The 26541-nt window shown below is 43.0% G+C and overlaps 1 protein-coding gene across 5 annotated transcripts in view; it reads right to left on the bottom strand.

Moving 5' to 3' along the window:
* stxbp5b (syntaxin binding protein 5b (tomosyn)) overlaps window positions 1-23397 on the bottom strand; it is a 51653-nt gene extending 28256 nt beyond the window's left edge. For 4 of the 5 annotated variants that reach the window (XM_029729476.1, XM_029729475.1, XM_029729477.1 and 1 more), the window contains exons 1-10: window positions 22907-23396; window positions 22017-22114; window positions 14630-14711; window positions 13439-13539; window positions 12310-12444; window positions 10986-11049; window positions 10787-10870; window positions 10263-10386; window positions 8251-8329; window positions 7950-8104 (exon numbers count right to left, since the gene is read on the bottom strand). In XM_029729476.1, the coding sequence (XP_029585336.1) occupies window positions 7950-8104; window positions 8251-8329; window positions 10263-10386; window positions 10787-10870; window positions 10986-11049; window positions 12310-12444; window positions 13439-13539; window positions 14630-14711; window positions 22017-22114; window positions 22907-23044 (1060 nt within the window). In that variant the 5' untranslated portion in view covers window positions 23045-23396. Of the gene's footprint in view, window positions 1-7949; window positions 8105-8250; window positions 8330-10262; window positions 10387-10786; window positions 10871-10985; window positions 11050-12309; window positions 12445-13438; window positions 13540-14629; window positions 14712-22016; window positions 22115-22906 lie in introns of all 5 variants that reach the window. The other variant, XM_029729474.1, reaches the window with a different exon arrangement.
* Between the last annotated feature and the right edge of the window lie 3144 nt (window positions 23398-26541).

The following is a 26541-nucleotide window of genomic DNA, read 5'->3' as shown; positions in this document are numbered from 1 at the left end:
TCTGTGTTTTGAGTTAGAGATACATGGGGGGGTATGAAATGAATCCTTAGGTTGGTAGGAACAAATCTAGCCTATTGCCAATGTTATCTGATGATGCATGACTTAATGGCAACATGTGAATGTCCACCGAGTAACTATATCTTTGCGCATCAAAAATATGACGGCGGCTGCTTACGCGCCGTAGGCATCCATTACACAGGGGATTGGCTACTATGGCACCTTGATAGTCTTGTAGCCAATGAGATACGTTTTCTAGGGATATGCAGTTAACCTGGGTGGGAGAAAGCAAGGCCTAGAACCTTTTATGTATAATGTGAACTATTGCTACCTGGCCCAGAGACAAGATGCATCAAGCACGTTACATTACATTGTAAACAGATTTCATCGTTTAGCATAAAAGATGGCTTCTCAAGGGGGTAAGAAAGGTAAAAACTAAGAATATCGAACAGGAAGCTAAAAAGAAGGCAGCTATGAATAAGCATACCAACATAGAAGCTTTTAATAAAATACTAGTCTGACTCGGACCAGGGGAGCGATTTGGACGGCGAGGATTTCGACTCGGCCGACAAAGATTGCTTTCTAGAAGGATTGGATCCACTTTTAGATCTGCAAGTAAATTATTTTCATGACTTGACAGAGATAATTTACTATATGTATTTCATTTTTTATAAAAGTTGTCTGCTTTTTCTGCATTGGATTTAGTTTGCATAGGCCTATGTAACAAGTAATTTCAATGTTATATAATTCCAAAGTAGTTATTGTCTATGTTTCATATTACTTCACTGTTTGCTCTTCTGAGTTTCATCCTTTGGATAGATCACTAAACTCTCATTGTTAATGTTGTTAATTTGTGGTTCTCACCTGTTCCTTTGTCTCCAAAATGTTACTGTTTGCATTGTGTGTGTGCACTTCACACCTATGTGAGTCACTTTACAGATAAAGTTTAGGCTTGGTGTTTTTACTTTACACTAATGTCATTTTCTAAATTCAGTCAACTGTAACTATGTGTGTCTTACAACAATATATCCCTTTATTTTATTCACCAAAGTGGTAGGATGCTGAGATTTTTGATGATAACATTTGGGAGCCACCACTCCCCAGCAACTGCCCCCCGCCGGTCAAGGTCTTCACTCCCCACTGCTATGTCAATCACCACCTCTGATGGTTCTACATCCACTTTTCATAGACCTCTTTGAAAAAGAAAATAGGGGCTTGTGGCACCATTCCTCCGAACAGAATCGGGTTCCCCAAGACCAAGGTAAACGACATGACAAAGACAGCGGAGAGGGGGACCATACGTTAGATCAGGACTAACAAAGAGTGGTAGGATGCAGAGATTTTTGATGATATCATTTGTAGAGCCACCCCTCCCCATAAATTGCCCCCACCGGTCAAGGTCTTCACCCCCAACAGATATGTCAACCAATCACCCCGTCTGATGGGCAGCCGTGCTTCTAGCTCTTAGGAAACTTTGCAATATTTTTTTTATTTTTTATGTATTACTTCTTACATTAGTTGCCCAGATTTTTGGTTTGTGTTATTACATAGAGCCGGGAAGAACTATTGATATCATAGCAGCGATAACTCACCAGCACTACTAGCATTACGACGAGGAATACGTCTTTCCTGAATTGGATCCTTTGTTCGCACCCCGCAGGGCAATTTAACTGATTCCAGAGGCCGACCGAAAAACACCGCCGGCGGAGGAGAGGTACTCTGAGTGGACTTCTAGTCCAACTTAGGAGGCGTGCACACCACACCACCCACTGCAGTATATTACTCGCTAATGTTCAGTCTCTGGATAATAAAGTTCACGAGCTCAGGGTGAGGATTTCTTTCCAGAGAGACATCAGGGATTATAACATACTCTGTTTCATGGAAACATGGCTCTCTCGGGATATACTGTCTGAGTCCATCAAGCCAGTTGGGTTCTCAGTTCATCGCACAGACAGAAATAAATATCTCTCCGGAAAGAAGAAGGGCGGGGGTGTATATTTCATGATTAACGACTCATGGTGTGATTGTGATAACATACAGGAACTCAAGTCCTTTTGTTCACCCGACCTAGAATAAATGCAGACCATATTATCTCCCAAGAGAATTCTATTCGGTTATAGTCACAGTCATGTATATCCCCCCTCAAGCCGATACCACGACGGCCCTCAAGGAACTTCACTGGACTCCATGCGAACTAGAAACCACATATCATGAGGCCGCATTTATTGCAGCTGGGGATTTTAACAAAGTACACTTGCTAAGGACAATTCAACGCTTGTCTGACCAATCGGAATCCACACTTCAAGATTGTTTTTATCACACGGACCGGGATATGTTCCAGGTAGCTTCCGACTGGGAATATGGCAGAATACAAAGAGTGTAGTTATTCCCTTCGTAAGGCAATCAAACAGGCAAAACATCAGTATAGCGACAAAGTGGAGTCACAATTTACCAGCTCAGACACAAGACGTTATGTGGTAGGGTCTACAGACAATCACGGACTACAAAAGGAAAACCAGCCACATCGCGGACACCGGCATCTTGCTTCTGGACAAGCTAAACAGCTTCTTTGCCCGCTTTGAGGATAACAGTGCCATCAACGAGGCCCACTACGAAGGACTGTGGGCTCTCCTTCTCCGTGGCCGACGTGAGTAAGACATTTAATCGTGTTAACCCTTGCAAAGCTTCCGGCCCAGACGGCATCCTAAGCTGCGTGCTCAGAGCATGCGCAGACCAACTGGCTGGTGTGTTTACGGGGATATTCAATCTTTCCCTATCCCAGTCTGCTCTCCCCACATGCTTCAAGATGGCCACCATTGTTCCTGTACCCAAGAAAGCAAAGGGAACTGAACTGCCTATCGCCCTGTAGCACTCACTTCTGTCATCATGAAGTGCTTTGAGAGACTAGTCAAGGATCATATCACCTCTACCTTACCCGTCACCCTAGACCCACTTCAATATGCTTTCCGCCCCAACAGGTCCACAGACGATGCAATCGCCATCGCACTGCCCTATCCCATCTGGACAAGAGGAATACCTATGTAAGAATGCTGTTCATTGACTATAGCTCAGCCTTCAACACCATTGTCGCCTCCAAGCTCATCATTCAGCTTGAGGCCCTGGGTCTGAACCCTGCCCTGTGCAACTGGGTCCTGGACTTCCTGATGGGCCACCCCTAGGTGGTGAAGGTAGGAAACAACATCTCCACTTCGCTGATCCTCAACACTGGGGCCCCACAAGGGTGTGTGCTCAGCCTCCTGTACTCCCTGTTCACTCATGACTGCGTGGCCACGGACGCCTCCAACTCAATCATCAAGTTTGCAGACGACAACAGTAGTAGGCTTGATTACCAACAATGATGAGACAGCCTACAGGGAGGCTGGGAGTGTACTGTATCTTAGTCTATGCTGCTCTGACATTGCTCACCAATATATTTATATATTCATAATTCCATTCCTTTACTTAGACTTGTGTGTATGTTGTGAAATTGTTAGATATTACTGTATTGTTGGAGCTAGAAACACAAGCATTTCGCTACACCCTCAATAACATCTGCCAAATACATGTATGTGACCAATAGAATTTGATTTGAACAAGGTGCTTTTTGTGAAATGGAAGGACACTAGGAAAGTAACCATGCTCACCACACAGCATAAGGCATTCAATAACAACCATGTCTCAAGGAGGAAGAATGTCCTCATTCCTGTGAAGGACTACAATGCCAGCATGGGGATGTCGACCTATCTGATGCTCTGATAGGCTACTACCAGGTCCTCCACAAGACCAGGATGTGGTATAAGAGAGGTTTGCTACAGTAAATGCTTCCATTCTCCACAAGCAGATGGCCAAAGCAAAAGGTCAAACCCCTCTCTCCCAGTTGGCCTTCGAGAGCAGCTGGTGTTTGAAATGGCCGAATTGGGGGCCCAAAGCAACCTCACAACCATCACAAGACCCCCACTCAAGGTGAATGCCACTATCCAACACACATGCCAAAAGACAAAAAGGAAGAACTGCAAGCATTGCACAAAACACAGAGGAGGGGGAAAAAGGGGAAATGACAGATCTTTTGTCTGAAATGTTTCCTGGCAGAGAGCAGAGAGGGACTGCTTCAAAGACTATCAGGACATGCACAAGCTACGTTGAAAGTGAAATCTAATGATCTACACCTGGGATGTAAAACCAACACGAATGCCATTTGTAAATAGTTCAGCTTATTTCTATTTTTGCACCTTTTTTAGTGAAGGACACGTGTCTAACCAAGTTTGTGTTTGATAAAACATTTTAATATATACACGGCTCAAAAAAATAAAGTGAACACTTAAACAACACAATGTAACTCCAAGTCAATCACACTTCTGTGAAATCAAACTGTCCACTTAGGAAGCAACACTGATTGACAATAAATTTCACATGCTGTTGTGCAAATGGAATAGACAACAGGTGGAAATTATAGGCAATTAGCAAGACACCCCCAATAAAGGAGTGGTTCTGCAGGTGGGGACCACAGACCACTTCTCAGTTCCTATGCTTCCTGGCTGATGTTTTGGTCACTTTTGAATGCTGGCGGTGCTTTCACTCTAGTGGTAGCATGAGACGGAGTCTACAACCCACACTAGTGGGTCAGGTAGTGCAGCTCATCCAGGATGGCACATCAATGCGAGCTGTGGCAAGAAGGTTTGCTGTGTCTGTCAGCGTAGTGTCCAGAGCATGGAGGCGCTACCAGGAGACAGGCCAGTACATCAGGAGACGTGGAGGAGGCCGTAGGAGGGCAACAACCCAGCAGCAGGACCGCTACCTCCGCCTTTGTGCAAGTTGGAGCAGGAGAAGCACTGCCAAAGCCCTGCAAAATGACCTCCACCAGGCCACAAATGTGCATGTGTCTGCTCAAACGGTCAGAAACAGACTCCATGAGGATGGTATGAGGGCCCGACGTCCACAGGTGGGGGTTGTGCTTACAGCCCAACACCGTGCAGGATGTTTGGCATTTGCCAGAGAACACCAAGATTGGCAAATTCGCCACTGGCACCCTGTGCTCTTCACAGATGAAAGCAGGTTCACACTGAGCACGTGACAGACGTGACAGAGTCTGGAGACGCCGTGGAGAACGTTCTGCTGCCTGCAACATCCTCCAGCATGACCGGTTTGGCGGTGGGTCAGTCATGGTGTGGGGTGGCATTTCTTTGGGGGGCCGCACAGCCCTCCATGTGCTCGCCAGAGGTAGCCTGACTGCCATTAGGTACCGAGATGAGATCCTCAGACCCCTTGTGAGACCATATGCTAGTGCGGTTGGCCCTGGGTTCCTCCTAATGCAAGACAATGCTAGACCTCATGTGGCTGGAGTGTGTCAGCAGTTCCTGCAAGAGGAAGGCATTGATGCTATGGACTGGCCCGCCCGTTCCCCAGACCTGAATCCAATTGAGCACATCTGGGACATCATGTCTCGCTCCATCCACCAACGCCACGTTGCACCACAGACTGTCCAGGAGTTGGCGGATGCTTTAGTCCAGGTCCGGGAGGAGATCCCTCAGGAGACCATCCGCCACCTCATCAGCATGCCCAGGCGTTGTAGGGAGGTCATACAGGCACGTGGAGGCGCCACACACCACTGAGCCTCATTTTGACTTGTTTTAAGGACATTACATCAAAGTTGGATCAGCCTGTAGTGTGGTTTTCCACTTTAATTTTGAGTGTGACTCCAAATCCAGACCTCCATGTGTTGATAAATTGGATTTCCATTGATTATTTTTGTGTGATTTTGTTGTCAGCACATTCAACTATGTAAAGAAAAAAGTATTTAATAAGATTATTTCTTTCATTCAGATCTAGGACGTGTTGTTTAAGTGTTCCCTTTATTTTTTTGAGCAGTATATTTTATGTATATCTGTTGCTTTTGTATTGTTTTTGTAAACAGTTCATTTGTATGTGGGACCAATACATTGGATATGCCTAGGCTAAACGTTCAGGCACTTTGGAGAGGTTGAAAAAAAAACACTTGGATATCCCTTGTATGTACCCCAACACCACCACAATGTTTGAGAGAGGTTGATATGGTATGAATTGTGTTTTTATACAGAACAAATAGCATTTAGGGATTGCAAATATGTAATAGCACTGGAATTATCTAACCTTTGGAGAGGTTTAGGGACACTTGGAAATGTCCCGTGACCACACCTGACACCACTTACTAAAACATCTGCCCATTTCTAGTTGTTGGATCTATCAATCCCATTTTATTCATATATTGTTCACATGTTGTGGAAGCCATCTGATCTGTTTCCAGCTCTGGGAATCAATAATTCACTCAGATTGTCAATGAAAGACAACTCTCAAAATAAATAAAAAACGTAATTGTGTGTGTGTTTGATCTTGTGTATTCTGAACTATGTAACACCTATCTATCTTCTGGTCATTTCCTCAATCTCCCAGATTTCTTCTTTCCAAATATACCACGTTTTGGCATGTCATGTTTTTTTGTCAGTAGCCTACAAACAATACCCCATAATGTCAAAGTGGAATTATGTTTAAACATTTTTTTTTTTTTACAAATTAATAAAAAATGAAAAGCTGAAATGTCTTGAGTCAATAAGTATTTAACCCCTTTATTATTGCAAACCTAAATAAGTTTAGGAGTAAAAATGTGCTTAACAAGTCACATAAGTTGAATGGACTGTGTGTGCAATAAGTGTTTAACATGATTTATGAATGACTACCTCATCTCTGCACCCCACACATACAATAATCTGTAAGGTCCCTCAGTCGAGCAGTGAATTTCAAACACAAATTCAATAATAAATACCAGGGAGGTTTATCAACGCCTCGCAAAGATGGGCACCTATTTGTAGATGGGTAAAAAAATTGACTATCCCTTGGAGCACGGTGAAGTCACTACAAAGATAAAGGCATTCTTCATAACTCAGTGGCCGGAGAGGAAGGAAATCACTCAGGGATTTCACCATGAGGCCAACGGTGACTTTAAAATGGTTAGAGTTTAATGGCTGTGATAGGAGAAAACTGAGGCTGTATCAACAACATTGAAGTTACTCCACAATACTAACCTAATTGACAGAGAGAAAAGAAGGAAGCCTGTACAGAATAAAAATATTCCAAAACATGCATCCTGTTTTCAGCAAAGCACTAAAATAATACAGGAAAAAAATGTGGCAAAGCAATTCACTTTTAGTCCTGAACAAAAAGTGTTATGTTTGGGGCAAATCTAATACAACACGTTACTGATTACCTCTGCTTATATTTCCAAGAATAGTGGAGGCTGCATCATGTTATGTGTAATCGTTACGGACTGGGGAGTTTTTCCAGGATTAAAAAAAAGAAACAAAATGGAGCTAAGCACAGGAAAAATACTAGCTTTCCACCAGACACTGGGAGATTAATTCACCTTTCAGGAAAATGACCTAACACACAAGGCCAAATCTACACTGGAGTTGCTTACCAAGAAGAAAGTGAATGTTCCGGAGTGGCCGAATTACAGCTTTGACTTAAATTTACTTGAAAATATGGCAAGACCTGAAAATGGTTGTCTAGCAATGATCAACAACCAATTTGACAGAGCTTGAAGAATTTTGAAAATAATAAATTGGCAAATGTTGCACAATCCAGGTGTGGAAAGCTCTTAGAGACTCACAGCTGTAATCTATAAAGTATGGACTCAGGGGTGCGAATACTTATGTAAATGAGATATTTCAAATTCATTTTCAATAAATTTGGAAAAATTTCAAAAAAAGTTTTCCCTTTGTCATTATGGGGTATTGTGTGTACATGGGTGAGAGAGAAAAATCTAATCCATTTTGAATTCAGGCTGTAACAACAAAATGTGGAATAAGTCAACAGTTATAAATACTTTCTGAAGGCACGGTGGCTCTCAAAATGTATCATTATCCAATTTCAAAATGATTTTTTACAGCTATATGCTTCCATAGTATAAAACTCGAACTCACCATTTGGATATGGTGTTTCGCAGAGCGTGAGGAAGTCTACGATGGGATAGTCCATCTCCAGGAGGGCGGTACTCTTCCCATGCATCACTGTCAGACAGGCTCTCCTGCACCCTGTGTCATAGGACAGGCCTCCAGACATGACCATGAAGGCGTCCCTAGATAAGAAACAAGTAAATTAAATAAATAATACAAGACCTATCATATGGTCAAGTGTGTCGCAGGACAGGCCCCCAGATGGCACCATGTGTGGGTCCCTGGTCTAGCCTTTATTTATTGTTTATTCGGACAACCAATCACTCACCCAGCTCTTGTCGTTTTGTACTCCACTTTAAGGATAGGTTTGCATGGTTCTGGCTTCTTTCCATCCTTGGGCTGCTTACCTGAGATGTCATTTTGCACACAACAAAAAATTATTTTCTCTACACTGATTAATAGAACTAGTAAACATGTATTTAAATGCCCACATAAACATATAGTCTATCATAACTCATTTAGGCGTGCTCAAATGAAATTGTAATTAGTCACATGCGCTGAATACAACAGGTATAGACCTCACCGGGAAATACTTACTTATGAGCCCTTAACCAACATTGCAAAGATTAAAAAAGTTTAAAAAGTTGCTAAATAAACTAAAGGAATAATAGTAACACAAAATCATTTTAACAAGGCTATATACAAGGGGTACCGGTACCGAGTCAATGCGCAGGGGTTCGGGTTAGTCGAGGAAATTGAAGTAATATGTACATGTAGGTAGGGGTAAAGTGACTATGCATAGATAATAAACAGAGAATGTAAATGTGTGTGTGTGTGTAGCGTCAATATGCATGTGTTTTGTGTGTGTGTACGTGTGTGGTTAGAGTCCAGTGAGTGTACATCAAGCCTGTGCAAGAGAGTCAGTACAAAAAATAACAACAAATAAGAATAAAATAAGGGGGTCAATAATGTAAATAGTCCATTTGATTAACTGTTCAGCAGTCTTATGGCTTGGGGGTAAAAGCTTTTAATGAGCCTTTTGGTCCCCGACAAGGCGCTCCAGTACCACTTGCCATGCAGTAGCAGAGAGAACAGTCATTGACTTGGGTATTTCGAGTCAACAATTTTTAGGCCCTTCTGACACCGCCTGGTATAGAGGTCCTGGATGGCAGGAAGCTCGGTCCCAGTGATGTACTGGGCCATACGCACTACTCTCTATAGCGCCTTGCGATCAGAAGCCGGATACTCTCGATGGTGCAGCTGTAGAGCTTTTTGAGGATCTGAGGTTCCATGCCAAATCTTCTCAGTCTCCTGAGGGAGAATATGCGTTATCATGCCCTCTTCACAACTGTGTTGGTGTGTTTGACCATGATAGGTCCCTAGTGATGTGGACACCAAGGAACTTAAAGCTCTCAACCCGCTCCACTACAGCTCTGTCAATGTGAATGGGAGTGTGCTCGGCCCTCCTTTTCCTGTAGTCCACGATCAGCTCCTTTTTCTTGCTCACGTTGAGGGAGAGGTTGTTGTCATGGCACCACAATGTCAGGTCTCTGACCTCCTCCCTATAGGCAGTCTCATCGTCTTCGGCGATCAGGCCTACCGCCGTTGTGTCGTCTGCAAATTTAATGATGGCGTTGGAGTCGTGCATGGCCACACAGTCGTGGATGAACAGGGAGTACAGGAGGGAACTAAGCACGCAGCCCTGAGGGGCCCCCGTTTTGAGGGTCAGCGTGGCAGCCTGTCAGGAAGTCCAGGATCCAGTTGCAGGGGGAGATGTTCAGTCCCAGGGTCCTTAGCTTAGTGATGAGCTTGGAGGGCACTATGGTGCTGAATGCTCATGTAGATGTTCCGTTTATCCAGGTGGAAAAGGGCCGTGTAAAAGTGCAATAGAGATTGCGTCAACTGTGGATCTGTTGGGGAGCTATGCGAATAGGAGTGGGTCCAGGCTTTCTGGGATGATGGTGTTGATGCGAGCCATGACCAGCCTTTCAAAGCTTTTCATGGCTACAGATGTGAGTACTATGGGGCTGTAGTCATTTAGGCAGGTTACCCTGGCGTTCTTGGGCACAGGAACTATGGTGGTCTGCTTGAAACATGTAGACATTACGGACTGGGTCAGGGAGAGGTTGAAAATGTCAGTGTAGACACCGGCTGGTCAGCACACGCTCGGAGTATGCGTCCTGGTAATCCGTCTGGCCCTACAACCTTGTGAGTGCTAACTTGTTTAAAGGTCTAACGCACATCGGCTTCCCTATGTTGTGCTGTTTCCATCCATCTTTTTTCCCCCCTAAGGTGCATTGAGACCCTTGGTGGTATGTCTGTGTGTACAGCAGAACGTACCGTGTGGTGTGATGGTGATTGTAGGCTTGGCAGGGACGCGTACGTTCCATGTAGTCAGAGTTCCATCTGAGTGGCTGCAGGTGAACTGTTTGCCCTCATGGTGCCAGGCTACTGAGTGGATAGCCTGGAGATAAAGAGAAAACACAGAGATAGGACTAAACACAGAGTGGCTGCTTCATAGTGTATATTAACTTTGAGGGAAATAACAGCATGTTGTGGTGTGGATCTCATGACTTTTAGAAAAGGCTATCTCTAACATCCTATTTTTCCCAAAATATTGCTACATAATCAGTCAGAATCCACAAAAATATACATTTCTTACAAATCCATTGGTACTTTCCAAAAATTACGTTGAATTGAGCATCAACATAAAGCCCCAATACAAACTTAAGCAATGAAGATCAATAATGTAGTACGACAAATCATGAACAACATTGTTCACTGTGTATTTCATATTTAAATGGAACTTCCCCTCTTTCCAGTCAGTTCCCACAGGAACCAACAGCCACAGGAAGATGCCTTACCTCATCATAATTGTAGCGGTAGTCAGCTTTTTTGCATTTCAGGTCCCACAACACAACAGTCCCACATTCAAATCCAATCAAAATCTGCCAAAATAACAAAACATTTTGAAAATTTTATTTTTAGTAGCATGTTGTAAATAATCAGTAATGTTATGAAGCTCTGGAATGAATAAATGAAGGTTCTTTGGAAAGTTCCTACCTTTCCCTCGTCCATAGGGTTATCACTGATGTGGACCACAGGCCCAGGGTGTGACTTGGAGGACCTAAGGAGGTACAAGGGGAGATGGAGGGAACATGCTCACTCCTAACATGCTTGGCTTCTACTGTCTGATTCAAACGATGAATGTAACATTCTTATCTAATTAAATTCTTCTTCCTGGTTTACATTCCAACTTCCCCAGCTGTCAAGGAAATTAATAGTCTAAGTCAGGGGTCTTCAACCCCCTCCCAGGCAAACCCAGGGACCCCCACTGTACGTTAGTGGGGAAGAAAATACCATGTCTTGTCTTACCATCAGGTGAACGATAAAGGCAAGGAGAAGTAAACAACATTTTAAAATGAATAGATTTGGGAGATAAGAGTTCAGGTGGGCTTTCACACCTCACCAAACAAAGGTGCTCGACAACAATGACACAAATCATGAAAAGGGCTTACCAAGAAAAAGTTCCAAAAGGACTAATTCGAGGCAGAAAGGAGTTGGAGCAGTCAAGAAAAAAGGCTGAGAATAATTCATTTTAACTCACTTTAATCCATTGTTCAGGATGAGTACAGGTGACTGACTTTGACACTAAAGAACACATCAGCTTGATGTCAAAATGTCAGTCAACTGTACTCATCCTGAACAAAGTTATTACTCTGCTTTTTTTGCTGAGTGCTCCAACTAATTTCTGCCTCGAATCAGTCCTTTTGGAGATTTGGTAGATCGTTTTTCATTATTTTGAAAGAGTACGTGTAAACTCTAACTTAGCCTATGTCCTAGAAAGGTAACTACAAACACATTTTCGCTAAGAGCATGTGTTTAGTTTGTTAAACAAAGGTTAGACATGTGTTGGCAAAAAAGTATGTCCAAGTCAAAAAAGCTTACCAGCAGCACTTGCCGCACTGGTAGCCTACAGTATTTGCAGGTACTTTTTCAAAGCATATGTCAGATACTCCAGTGAGTGTAATTTGCTCAATATTAGGAATTGAAAAATAAAGTTGACATCATTAGAAAGATATATATATTTTTATATAAATTTTTATGGTCCCGCTGCAGTACCTCCGCGGACTCCAAGGGGCTACGGACCCTTGGTTTAAAACCCTTGGTCTAAGTACAAAAAACACGGCAGAAATGGCACAAAAGAATAAACACAGTCTTTGACAGACTTCTAACTAACACACAGGTTGCGTGCGTCCCAAATGGCACCATATTTCCTGTATAGTGTACTATTTTTGATTAGAGCCCATAGGGAATAGGATGTCATTTGGGGCGTAGACATAGAAACCTAAGCAGATAACAGCATAATACAGACAGACAGACTCACAGTTCGATGGCTTTGTTCCACATGATAACGTAGCCTGAGAGTGTGAAGGACTCAACGTTGACGATGTGGATGTTTCCTTTCTCTGTGCCAATGTACAGCCATTTACTCTGGAAGGGCAGGTGACAAAACGTGATCCTGGAGGGGCAAAGGCAAAACTAATCAAGAGGTGAATCGCAAATGGCATGCTATTCCGTATATAGTGTACTACTTTTGACCAGGGCCCATAAGGTTCTGGTCAAAAGTAGTGCACTATATATGGAATAGGGTGCCATTTCGGATGCAGACATTATGATTATTTGATCATGATCCTGTCAAAATGGGAGGGAATAATGTAAAAAGGTGAATGAGAAAGAGTATATTATTTCTTAGTTACTTCAACAAACATAACTACATCAAGTGTAGGTTCACCTGTCAAATACTGTAAATCTGATAGCTTTCTCTGAAGCAATAAAATATACACATTAAAACACATTAGAAAGGGGGACCTAATAACCTATTTTAGCAAGGGACATATCAAAAATTCTACAGTATTTGACAGGTGAACCTACACTTTCATGTGACAAAAAGGGTCCATAATAAATACACAGTGTAATATTTGCATGCAGAGCCAGCAGCATGAATTCCTATCTGGTAGCAAGCAACTGACTGGCTGTGTCCGAAATTATACACTATTGCCCAATGGGCCTTGGTCAAAAGTAGTGCACTATAAAATGAAGACGGTGCCTTGAGAAGTCTTTCATTAGAATAAAACACATGATATATCACTAAATGCAGACGGAAAATGGTTACTATGGTATCAAGCAGGTTCAAGGGCTATTGGCCAGACAGAGAAGCGGGAGAAATTCAACAAGCAGCAGGAGTAATTTTAGACACACATATACCCCAAATTGCACCCTATTCCCTAGATGGCACACTACGTTTGATGGGCCTTGGTCAAACGTAGTGCACTATATTGGGAATAGGGTGCCATTTTGGACGTAGCCACAACCGCAGAGAGGGGGAATTAAGACGAGAGAAAATACTTAAAAGGGAATATTTCATATGATGACTCACAGGTCTAAGTTAGCCTATTTTAATGTAGCTACAGCTCTATTCAAATACGACCACTGTTCATGTTATACCTACGTACCTCTCTCTGTTGAATTTGAGAGTGTGCAGGATAGCTGGCTGCTTCTGCCTCAGGTTCCACAGATGAACGCTGTCATCAGCTAAGGCACTGACTAGCGCCCCCTGTTGATAGTGGTTATAAAGGGGTTATAATACCTCCACACATCTAATAAAGAACCAACAGGGTAATGTTCATAATGGCACACGGTTACAAAAAGTTTTACAAAAATGTGTTTCTCATTCGACAAGTACACATTTCACTCCATTTTGGACATTTTCTTTCGTTTTTTTTGCCTGCCTACTGAACATAACTTCAGTGAACATGCTAAAAGGACAGGTCTGAGTCAGAGGAAGGGCTGAATAAAACAATATCATGTCCATACAATAAAGAACCCATTACAGAGTTTTGCCTCCACAAAGCCTACATTACTGTTAACTCAATGTGTTCACTAGTAAAGATTCATGGTCCATTAAAGGGTAGGAAGCACGCGTTTTTACTAACCAAAGTAACAACACAGTGTGGTCAAAGATTTAGTAACTTAGTTGTAGTCACGGTCTGGTTACCTATAACTACAAACATAGTTATGTTTCGGGGTTTTGACATTTATTAATTTATTTCCGGAACTACCCACAATGCACTATTTCTCAACGTCATATGGAGGATCTATTCTGTGCTACCGAAAATTTTCCGACATTTTGATCGGTTTTATGTAATAAATCCCAAAATAGAAAAGTGAACTGTAACTTTGCATTGGGACTTTTGACACAAATCCATATGCTAAATATGGTAACGTTTATGCTACCTACCCTTTAAACATTGGGTGAGAACCACTAGGCTAGTTACATACTGTCTAACTGTAGTGCATGCTAATGAACAGATAAAACAGATTATATAATGGGAGAGGAATGGGGCTGGAGGGATGAATAACTAGCGCTGAAGGGATAAGGCAATGATTCAATCCAGGACTTTATCAATAGTATTTCCTCGATTCCATAATGTTCTTTCTCCTCGATTCCTTCTCAAAACGCATTGGAGGTTCTGTCCCTCGGACCTTCTTCTCAAATGCGTTTGGAGAAGGTGAGAACAGAGAGGAAACACTGTTGAGACAGAGCCCTGGGGAGTGCTGCTGGGGAGCGGGACAATAGAGTTGGATAGAGGGGGAACAAAAATGCAAAGATGTGCCCTGCACCCAACTCTATGAGTGGGACTCACCTCGTTGACCAGGAACTGGAGCTGAATGACAGCTGCACCACTCTCATGTTGACAGTAACACTCCACACCCGCACGGCCAAAACTAAACAGCTCAGTCAAGGAACAGACCATACAGGAGAGATGGACCACGTATTCGTCATCAGCATCTGGGTTTATACACATCCCCAGGGGAAATTAGATTTGTCACCAGCAAGACATACAGCACCAGCCATCGTGTAAATATTTTGTGTAAATACCCATTCTGGCAGGGTTCAAGGAAACAATACAGATGTGTAGTAATTAAAAAGGGAGGCATGGTAGTACTGTATATGACTGGCACATGAGAATCCTCCTATGCTTGGACCAGGTTGCATTCAACTTCAGCAATGGGTCTGGATGATGTATTTTCCCTGAGCCCAAGAGTTGAATGAGCTTGGAGATCCCAACCACAGAAAGTCAAGACTCTTTGCTTCCCTCCCTTAGCTTTTAAAACAACACTGACTGACTCCGCTCCACACAACTATATCTGTCCATATGACTGACTAAATACAAGTGAGGGACTTACAAATAAAAACCAGTGGACCATGACAGTGTTATTCATAACTCTATGCATCAATCAGTATGGAAGCCAATTAGACAAGCAGCACAGGGCTACTGCGGAGTATCAGCTCTCTCTCTCCGGGTGTGTCCCAAATGGCACCTTATTCCCTAGTGCACTACCTGTGACTAGGGCTCTGGTCAAAAGTAGTACAATACATAGGGAATAGGGTGCCATTTGGGATGCAGGCTGTGGGGTCCTTCAAGTCAGAGGTTTCCCGTCTGCTGACACTGTGAAACTATGACCACAAGGCCACTGATATACTGTACATAACTGCCAAGCAACCATGGGAACAGTCCTGTGAGAAATAATTCACTGTGGAATTGAGCCAATAGCGGTCTCAAAATGAATGTAGATTAAATGAGTTAGACCTTAAAAATACCTACAGGGCCAATCTGTAGTCTGTTTACAATTACATTGTCTACAAACAAAAGGGATAAAACAAGCTTATGTGTTGGTTTCTAATGGGGTTAGAAAGTTTAACTAAGGCGGCATTTCTAAGTCATATTCTTCAAGAATCAATGGCTATAAACGGAGTGTACAAAACATCCGGAACGCCTGCTCTTTCCATGATCCTCGGATCATAAAAAAACTAAAACATTGAAACTCAGTCAGAGTCTCAACTTACTGTTGCGAGTTAGAAAAGACAAGGTGCAATTTCGAAATTTGGTTGTGCATCAGCAGTTTCTCTCTTGTTAGCTAACACCCATGTTACATTTTTTTAGATTGGCCAGCTAACTTAGCACTAAACTATCTAAACTTGTTATCATGGTCGAATTACAGGCCGGCCGCTGTCTAGAGGGGGGCCACTAAAATGTTTTGCTCGCAACGTGTGTGTGTGTGTGTGTGTGGGGGGGGGGGGGGGGACCATGAGTACATACATCCAACATGGTGCGTGTCAACATTGCAGGCTGGTGGTGGTGTGGGGTCTGTTTTCATGGCAGACATTGGGCCCCTCGATAAAAGTGGAGCAACGTTTTGAATGCCACAGGACATCATTGCCAATCATGTGCATCCCTTCATGGCAGCAGTGTATCCATCTGCAAAATTGATATTTTCAGCAAGATAATGCCCCATGCCACTAACAGGCCAACTTGACACAACTGTGGGAAGCATTGGAGTCAACATGGGCCAGCATCCCTGAGGAATGCTTTCGACACAAATTAATTGAAGCTGTTCTGCGGGCAAAAGGGAGTGCAACGCAACATAAGGATGATGTTCCTAATGTTTTGTACACTCAGTGTACTTGCAACTGTGTCATTAGCTTGGATCTGACAGACACACTGAAATAATGTCTGTTTGAACAGGATTAACAACAACTATAATCAAACAACCCCTGAATGCCTTGAACAAACTAAGGTGGGGTTACACTACAGCCCAACAGAGTGCCATTAACCAGGCAGCCTCCACCGTAGGCATCACAATATCATCTGATCAGAGGGCTATAAAGTGTAATGTCAGTGATCACTCCGCATACATCATCTGAACAATTACTGTGATCAAGTGAGTAGAGTTCCTTCTCCCAAGTCCAAAAGCAGTTGAGTTCATGTTGATTGTGCAGCAGCGTTAACACCCAAGACTCCTACAGTTTACATAGCTGCTGCTGGGCTGCTGACAGAGTACAGGATTCACTAATCACCACCACACAATCAATTACAAGAATATTTTAGTGCTAACATTTTCCACTTCTCATGAAAAGCCAAAACACATGCTTTTGGAATGTCATGGCACAGGAAGTAGTCACATGTGGTCCCTATGATAGCATCAGCATCTCCTTTCTAGTTGAGAGGCACTGTTCTTAGTAGCAGACTTGGGTTCCAATACTATTTGATATCAGTTCAAATAATTGATCTGTAATTGATTGAGTCTGCCTGGCTTTAGTAGACCAATAGAATAGTCCCAAAACTGTAAACCCCACCCATCTGACACTTCAGGTAGGCTAGAACAAACTCTCAAAGTATTCAAGATTTCAAATAGTACACTGAAAAAATATATAAAACGCAACGTGTAACAATTTCAAAGATTTTACTGAGTTACAGTTCATATAAGGAAATCAGTCAATTTAAATAAATTCATTAGGCCCTAATCTATGGATTTCACTTGACTGGGAATATAGACATGCATCTGTTGGTCACAGACACCTTACAAAAAAAAGGTAAGGGCATAGATCAGAAAACCAGTCAGTACCTGGTGTGACCACCATCAGCATCATGCAGCGCGGCACATCTCCTTCGTATAGAGTTGATCAGGCTGTTGATTGTGGCATGTTGTCTCACACCTCTTCAATGGCTGTGCAAAGTTGCTGGATATTGGCAGGAACTGGAACACGCTGACGTACACGTTGATTCAGAGCATCCCAAACATGCTCAATGGGCGGTGAGTATGCAGGCCATGGAAGAACTGGGACATTTCAGCTTCCAGGAATTGTGTACAGATCTTTGCGACATGGGACCGAGCATTATCATGCCTAAACGTGAGGTGATGGCGGCGGATGAATGGCACAACAATGGGCCTCAGGATCTCGTCACGGTATCTCTGTGCATTCAAATTGCCATCAATAAAATGCAATTTGTGTTCGTTGTTCGTAGCTTATGCCTGACCATACCATAACCCCACCGCCACCATGGGGAACTCTGTTCACAACGTTGACATTAGCAAACCGCTCGCCCACACGACGCCATACACGCGGTCTGCCCTGTACAATTGAAACCGGGGTTAATCTGTGAAGAGCACACTTCTCCAGCATGCCAGCAAAGGTGAGCATTTGCCCACTGAAGTCAGTTACGACACCAAACTGCAGTCAGGTCAAGGCCAACTTGAGGACGATGAGCATGTAAATGAGCTTCCCTGAGACGGTTTCCACAGTTTCATCAGCTGTCCAGGTGAAGAAGCCAGATGTGGAGGTCCTGAGCTGGCGTGGTTGTGAGGCCATTTGGAAGTACTGACAAATTCGACAGCTTATGGTAGAGAAATGAACATTACATTCTCTGGCAACAGCTCTGGTGGACATTCCTGCAGTCAGAATGCCAATTGCACACTCCCTTAAAACTTGAGACATCTGTGGCATTGTGTTGTGTGACAAAACTGCACATTTTAAAAAGTGGCTTTTATGGTCCCCGGCACAAGGTGCACCTGTGTAATGATCATGCTGTTTAGTCAGCTTATTGATATGCCACACATTTGTGCACCAAATTTGAAAGAAGATTTTTGTGCATATGGAAAATCTCTTGGATTTATTTTATTTCAGCTCATGAAACCAACACTTTACATGTTGTGTTTATATTTTTGTTCAGTATGTTTTAACCCAGGTATGCTAAGTAAAACTACACCACAGAGAGAGAAGGGCTATTCCACCAACTGACAGAAAAAGAGACACTTCCTCATTGGTAAACCACAGTGGTTCGCCTTGCAGCATTTCACAACAACAAGAGGGTTCATATCAGATGACAACATGATGACAATCATCATAAGACAAGAACCTGCATACCTCAAGTCACATGAAAATGTACAAACAATGTGTTTCAATAGAAAACCAAACAGCTTACAATATAACACAACACGCAAATAACTTGCTCTTCTGCTATTTGACATTTGTGAAGTAGGAACTAGTGTCAAACGCCAAAGATTCTGTAACCGGTAACACTACTGTATTATAAACTGGGTGGTTTGAACCCTGAATGCTGATCGCCTGATAATGGATATGACAAAACATGTATTTTTTGTGCTTAATTTACATTGGTAAGCAGTTTATAATAGCAATAAGGCACCTCAGGAGTTTTTGATATATGACCATTATATCACGCCACAACAGCATGCACAAGAACAGCCCTTGGCAGTGGTATATTGGCCATATACAGTGCATTCGTAAAGTATTCAGACCCCTTGACTTTTTCCACATCTTGTTACGTTACAGCCTTACTGTAATTTATTATATACAACATTTATCATCATCAATGTACACACAATACGCCAAAGTGACAAAGCGAAAACAGGCTTAGATTTTTTTTTTAAATGTATAAAAAATAAAACAGAAATACCTTATTTAAATAAGTATTCAGACCCTTTCCTATGAGATTAAAAACTGAGATCAAGTGTATCCTGTTTACATTCATCATCCTTGAGATGTTTCTACAACTTAATTGGAGTTCACCTGTCGTAAACTCAATTAATTGGACATGATTTGGAAAGGCACACACCTGTCGATATAAGGTCCCACAGTTGACAGAGCATGTCAGAGCAAAAACCAAGCCAGGAGGTCGAAGGAATTGTCCGTAGAGCTCAGAGACAGGATTGTGTCGAGGCACAGATCTTGGGACAGGGACCAAAAAATGTCTGCAGCATTGAAGGTCCCCAAGAGCACAGTGGCCTCCATCATTCTTAAATTGAAGAAGCTTGAAACTAACAAGACTAGCAATCGGGGGAGAAGGGCCTAGGTCAGGCAGGTGACCAAGAACCCGATGGTCACTCTGAGAGAGCTCCAGAGCTCCTCTGTGGAGATGTGAGAACCTTCCAGAAGGACAGCCATCTCTGCAGCACTTCACCATTCAGGCCTTTATGGTAGAGTGGCCAGACAGAACCCACTCCGCAGTTAAAGGCACATGACAGCCCACTTGGAGTTTGCCAAAAGGCACCTAAAGGACTCTCAGACCAGGAGAAAAAAAAGATAGAACTCTTTGGCCTAAATGCCAAGCATCACGTCTGGAGGAAATCTGGCACCATCCCTACGGTGAAGCGTGGTGGTGGCAGCGTCATGCTGTGGGAATGTTTTTCAGCGGCAGGGACTGGGAGAGTATTCAGGATAGAGGGAAAGATGAACGGAGCAAAGTACAGAGAGATACTTGATGAAAACCTGCTCCAGAGCACTCAGGACCTCAGATTGGGGTGAGGTTTCACCTTCCAACAGGACAACAACCCTAAGCACACAGCCAAGACAACGCAGGAGTGGCTTTGGGACAAGTCTCTGAATGTCCTTGAGAGGCCCAGCCAGAGCCCGGACTTGAACCCGATCAAACATCTCTGGAGAGACCTGAAAATAGCTGTGCAGCGACACTTCCCATCCAACCTGGCAGATCTTGAGAAGATCTGCAGATAAGAATGGGAGAAACTCCCCAAATACAAGTGCCAAGCTTGTAGCGTCATACCCAAGAAGACTCGAGGCTGTAATCGCTGGCAAAGGTGTTTCAACAAAGTACTGAGTAAAGGGTCTGAATACTTACATAAATGTTTATTTCAGTTTTTTATTTTTAATACATTTGCAAAAACTAAATCTGTTTTTGCTTTGTCATTATGGGGTACTGTGTGTAGATTGAAGGGAAAAAAACTATTTTAGTAGGGTCTGAATACTTTCTGAATGCACTGTACCACACCACCTTGGGCCTTATTTCTTGGACTACTACTGCCGGTTTCACACTCTCACTCACACACACACACACACACACACACACACACACACACACACACACACACACACACACACAGTAGTAAGGTGGCCCTGGAGTAAATTAGGGTTAAGTGCCTTGCTCAAGGACACGTCGACAGATTTTTCACCTTGTCGGTTTGGGTATTGACACCTGCAACCTTTCGGTTACTGGCCCAACACTCTAACCTCTAGGCTACCTGTCGCCAAGAGCCATAGAAATAAAGGTATTAGATAAGTAGTGGAAATGTCCATGAAATATAGAGATAAAAACACTGTGGTAGTAGAGACAGATCTATAAAATGTAGACCATTTTGCTGTGTGTTCTTTAGTAATTACATTCTTTAGAACACTAAAACATGGAGGAGTGTGTGTTTATGTTCTTTAGGAGGTGGATTATAACTAAACAATGGTCCTAGGGTATAGACTGGGATTGATAAAGGAATAGAGCAACCCATCCCTATAAAATAACAAACATATGGTAAATGGCTGCTCATATATTGGCTTTGTTAAAATCAGGTAAGTCATTGAGAACACATTATCTTTTACAATAACAACTTGACCAAGGAGCAATGAGATGCTCCTGATGACATACAGTAGATTGTGTTACTTTGGGCTGTGCAAAGCAAACATTTTCTAAACTAGAGCATGGCATGATGCCAAAAAAAGACTCTCTGAGAACAATATAAACTGGTGCCATGCCATTGAATGACCTTCAAATCAATACGTTTACCCAAGCCGAGCTTAACTGACTTTAGGGAGTTGTACAAACCCAACAGCTATTTTATTCTTAAGGCTTATGTTTCACCAGTGAGGACCGGGACCCTGCCTGGCCTGCAGCATGTAGCCAGCAGCTTGGCTGTGTGCGCTCTCACATGGTCTGACAGACATGCACAGCAGGACCAGTTTTGTTCAAAGCACATAGCCTAGGCCACGAGGTGGAAATGGGCTGTCATCCTGGCACACACCAGGCAGCACAGTGGAGGAGCTTAGGCCAGGTTGGCTCCCCAGGATATGGCAGCAGAGCAGAGCCGAACAGCTCATCATGTCATGGTAGAGATATTAACTAATGAGTATGAGGGTGCGTCCCAAACAGCATCCTATTCCCTATATAGGGAACCTGACTCTGCTGCTCAGAGAAAACATGTGGTACTATTGGGTAATCCTCTATAACCACAATTTCCTAATTTATTGTACTTGAGGATCTTACACAGAAGCCAATATAAGGTCCCATAATACTATCAACAGAGAATCTCCATTGAGCATGCTTTTTAATCCTGGACAAGGCTTAACCTGTCTGGGAAACTGGTCATAAATGAATAATCTCAGAGATAGGTCTAATTGCACTGCTAATATTGTTTGTTGAGTTCCCTATTTAAAGACAAAAAAGATACAGTCTCACAGCTCCGCTCTGAGTCCCAACGGCCAGAATCTTCTGCACAGGGTCAAAGGCCATGGAGGAGGGCTGGTAAGGGAAGCCATGGCGCACAGTCTGAAGAAGCCAAATAACATATCCTGCATTAGCTGTTAGATCACATCCAGATTCAACATTTTACAGACATACAATCAACTACTCTTATGTCATCTCATGTTTTGTTGTATCCAGGAAACTGTGTGACATTTCAGAGGCATTTGTTTTCGTCTAAATACAAAAGATGTATGATCAGTTTAAATCCATATCTAGACGAGTGTCTCTTTTCCACAGAAGTAAAAAGCTAAATATTTCTAGGAAAGTAGCTATCCCGTTTGACAAGCCAGGTGTTCCCTGTCACAGTCAGATCATTGGATAGCTGCTGTAGCTTGCTAGCTAGCCAACAACACCGGATAACATTATCACTTTAATTATAGCAGGCTAAACTCCACTGACATTAAATCTGAAAATTCCTTGACCATGGAGTGCAGTTTAGTCCGGTACTTAATTACATAATCCAGAGGATTATTCAGATTGAATTTATGGCTGGTTGGTTGAGGACATTAAAGACAAAGATGACATAACCTTGCTTGTTAACTGGTGGGTTGATGCTTTGGCCAATGGCAATGCCAGAAATTGGGACTGTGGGAGGCAGTCAGTTGATTATCTTGACAACTAACAATTCTATAGCTGGCTACCCCCTATACTAGCTAGTTACAAGAACCGCATCAAAGCAATGTCAGCATAGACACAAATAACTTAGACACTAACGATTTAAAAATCAAGCGCTGTCAATGTGTCAACACTGCACCTGCTAACTCGCTGTAAACTTCAATGATTCCCAGCAAAACAGCTATCTAGTTAGTAGCCCACCTTACAGAGCTGAAAATGCTCCGACCGTAGTGTCTCTTGGATCACATCGTTTTGACTAGTTCCCGGTTGTGGAGATGCAGAGGAAAATGAAGAAGAAGCCAAGCCGTCCAGCACTTTTCTAATATTGAACTTCTTCATTTTCCCTCAATACAGACGAGGACGAAACACACAAATTGGATCAACAAAGCCACCATAAATTGGATGGTGCACTTCCTAGTTAGATGTTAGTTAAAGACGCACACTTGGCTAACACTATTATCTTGTTCTTAATCTCGCTCGCATGTTACGGACTGTGTTGTCACTGCACTCTCCACAGTACAATTCACGTGTACACAGTTTAAGCATATGCACAATAATGCATTCTTATCGAAAAATCTATTTGTAACCATCGATATTGCATGTATCCAGTCGGAGTCGATTGTAAGCCCTCCGCTGACGGCAGCCAGCTAGCTAGGCTACTGTTAGCCAGCCTAGCTAACACGGAAACGCAGAGACGAGTCTGCGCGGTAGAGGCAGCAACACGCCGGATGTAACGTTACACATTGGATCCAGTATGTAAACGTATAAATAACGTTCAATTATTATTTTTGGAAACTGTTGTTAAACAAATTACGAATCACTGAATAAGATAATAACCTTCAACATTATGAAATATGCACTATACATTAATGTTCCTATCCAGCGAGTTTACTTGACAAAATCACAATGCTAGCACTCATTGAAAATAGAGGCGAAGCTACATGGACAACTGGACCAATAATGTTTTCTCCGGCAGGTGGAGTTGTTTCGTTTCTTTTTCCACTCACAAAGCGAGGAGTTTTGTATGAAGGTCAACAAAAGTGTCGAATTTGGTCAACAAAAACATGTAATGGCTGAGGTTTATTTGATCAAATGGAAGTTTCGTAATGGTTACGTTGTTACGAGTGTACTGATATAAGTAGAACACGTGACATCCGGGCAACTTTGATTAAAAAAAAAACGTTATATAAACTCAGCAAAAAAATAAACATCCCTTTTTCAGGACCCTGTCTTTCAAAGATAATTCGTCAAAATCCAAATAATTTCACAGATCTTCATTATAAAGGATTTAAACACTGTTTCCCATGCTTGTTCAATGAACCATAAACAATTAATGAACATGCACCTGTGGAAAGGTCGTTAAGACACTAACAGCTTACAGACAGTAGGCAATTAAGGTCACAGTTATGAAAACTTAGAACACTAAAGAGGCCTTTCTACTGACTCTGAAAAACACCAAAAGAAAGATGCCCAGGGTCCCTGCTCATCTGCGTGAACGTGCCTTAGGCATGCTGCAAGGAAGCATGAGGACTGCAGATGTGGCCAGGGCAATAAATTGCAATGTTCGTACTGTGAGACGCCTAAGACAGCACTACAGGGAGACAGGACGGACAGCTGATCGTCCTCGCAGTGGCAGACCACATGTAATAACATCTGCACAGGATCGGTACATCCGAACATCACACCTGCGGGACAGGTACAGGATGGCAACAACAACTGTCCGAGTTACACCAGGAATGCACAATCACTAAATCAGTGCTCAGACTGTCCACAATAGGCTGAGAGAGGCTGGACTGAGGGCTTGTTGTAGGCAGGTCCTCACCAGACATCACCGGCAACAACGTCGCCTATGTGCACAAACCCACCGTCGCTGGACCAGACAGGACTGGCAAAAAGTGCTCTTCACTGACGAGTCGCGGTTTTGTCTCACTAGGGGTGATGGTCGGATTCGTGTTTATTGTCGAAGGAATGAGCGTTACACCGAGGCCTGTACTCTGGAGCGGGATCGATTTGGAGGTGGAGGGTCTGTCATGGTCTGGGGCGGTGTGTCACAGCATCATCAGACTGAGCTTGTTTTCATTGCAGGCAATCTTAACGCTGTGCGTTACAGGGAACGCACAGCGTTGAGATTGCCTGCAATGACAACAAGCTCAGTCTGATGATGCTGTGACACACCGCCCCAGACCATGACATCCACCTCCCTCATGTGGTACCCTTCCTGCAGGCTCATCCTGACATGACCCTCCAGCATGACAATGCCACCAGCCATACTGCTCGTTCTGTGCGTGATTTCCTACAAGACAGGAATGTCAGTGTTCTGCCATGGCCAGCGAAGAGCCCGGATCTCAATCCCATTGAGGAGGTCTGGGACCTGTTGGATCGGAGGGTGAGGGCTACGGCCATTCCCCCCAGAAATGTCTGGGAACTTGCAGGTACCTTGGTGGAAGAGTGAGGTAACATCTCACAGCAAGAACTGGAAAATCTGGTGCAGTCCATGAGGAGGAGATGCACTGCAGTACTTAATGCAGCTGGTGGCCACACCAGATACTGACTGTTACTTTGATTTTGACCCCAACTTTGTTCAGGGACACATTATTCCATTTCTGTTAGTCACATGTCTGTGGAACTTGTTCAGTTTATGTCTCTGTTGTTGAATCTTGTTATATTCATACAAATAATAATATGTTCCGGGATTCATCCAATGGCATTGAGGAGTATACCACCTCAGTCACCGGCTTCATCAGTGCCTCGACGACGGCGTCCCCACAAAGACCGTATGTACAGTTGAAGTCGGAAGTTTACATACATCTTCGCCAAGTACATTGAAACTCAGTTTTTCACAATTCCTGACATTTAATCCTAGTAAAAATTCCCTGTCTTAGGTCAGTTAGGATCACCACTTTATTGTAAGAATGTGAAATGTCAGAATAATAGTAGAGAGAATGGTTTAATTGCAGCTTTTATTTATTTTATCACCTTCCCAGTGGGTCAGAAGTTTACATACACTCAATTAGTATTTGGTAGTATTTGGCCTTTAAATTGTTTAACTTGGGTCAAATGTTTCGGGTAGCCTTCCACAAGCTTCCCACAATAAGTTGGGTGAATTTTGGCCCATTCCTCCTGACAGAGCTGATGTAACTGAGTCAGGTTTGTAGGCCTCCTTGCTCACACACGCTTTTTCAGTTCTGCCCACATATTTTCTATAGGATTGAGGTCAAAGCTTTGTGCTGACCACTCCAATACCTTGACTTTGTTGTCCTTAAGCCATTTTGCTATAACTTTGGAAGTATGCTTGGGGTCATTGTCCATTTGGAAGACCCATTTGCAACCAAGCTTTTACTTCCTGACTGATACCTTGAGATGTTGCTTCAATATTTCCACATAATTTTCTCACCTCATGATGCCATCTATTTTGTGAAGTGCACCAGTCCCTCCTGCAGCAAAGCACCCCCACAACATGATGCTACCACCCCCGTTCTTCACGATTGGGATGGTGTTCTTTGGCTTGCAAGCCTCCCCCTTTTTCCTCCAAACATAACGATGGTAATAATATCCAAACAGTTCTATTTTTGTTTCATCAGACCAGAGGACATTTCTCCAAAAAGTACGATCTTTGTCCCCGTGTGCAGTTGCAAACCGTAGTCTGGCTTTTTATGGCAGATTTGGAGCAGTAGCTTCTTCCTTGCTGAGCTTCCTTTCAGGTTATGTTGATATAGGACTCGTTTTACTGTGGATATAGATACTTTTGTACCGGTTTCCTCCAGCATCTTCACAAGGTCCTTTGCTGTTGTTCTGGGATTGATTTGCACTTTTCGCACCAAAGTACGTTCATCTCT

Source organism: Salmo trutta, chromosome 33 (assembly GCF_901001165.1).
Source record: "Salmo trutta chromosome 33, fSalTru1.1, whole genome shotgun sequence".
NCBI classification, from domain to species: Eukaryota; Metazoa; Chordata; class Actinopteri; order Salmoniformes; family Salmonidae; genus Salmo; species Salmo trutta.
Note: the sequence above shows the minus strand (reverse complement) of the source record. Positions and strands in the feature narration are given on the sequence as shown.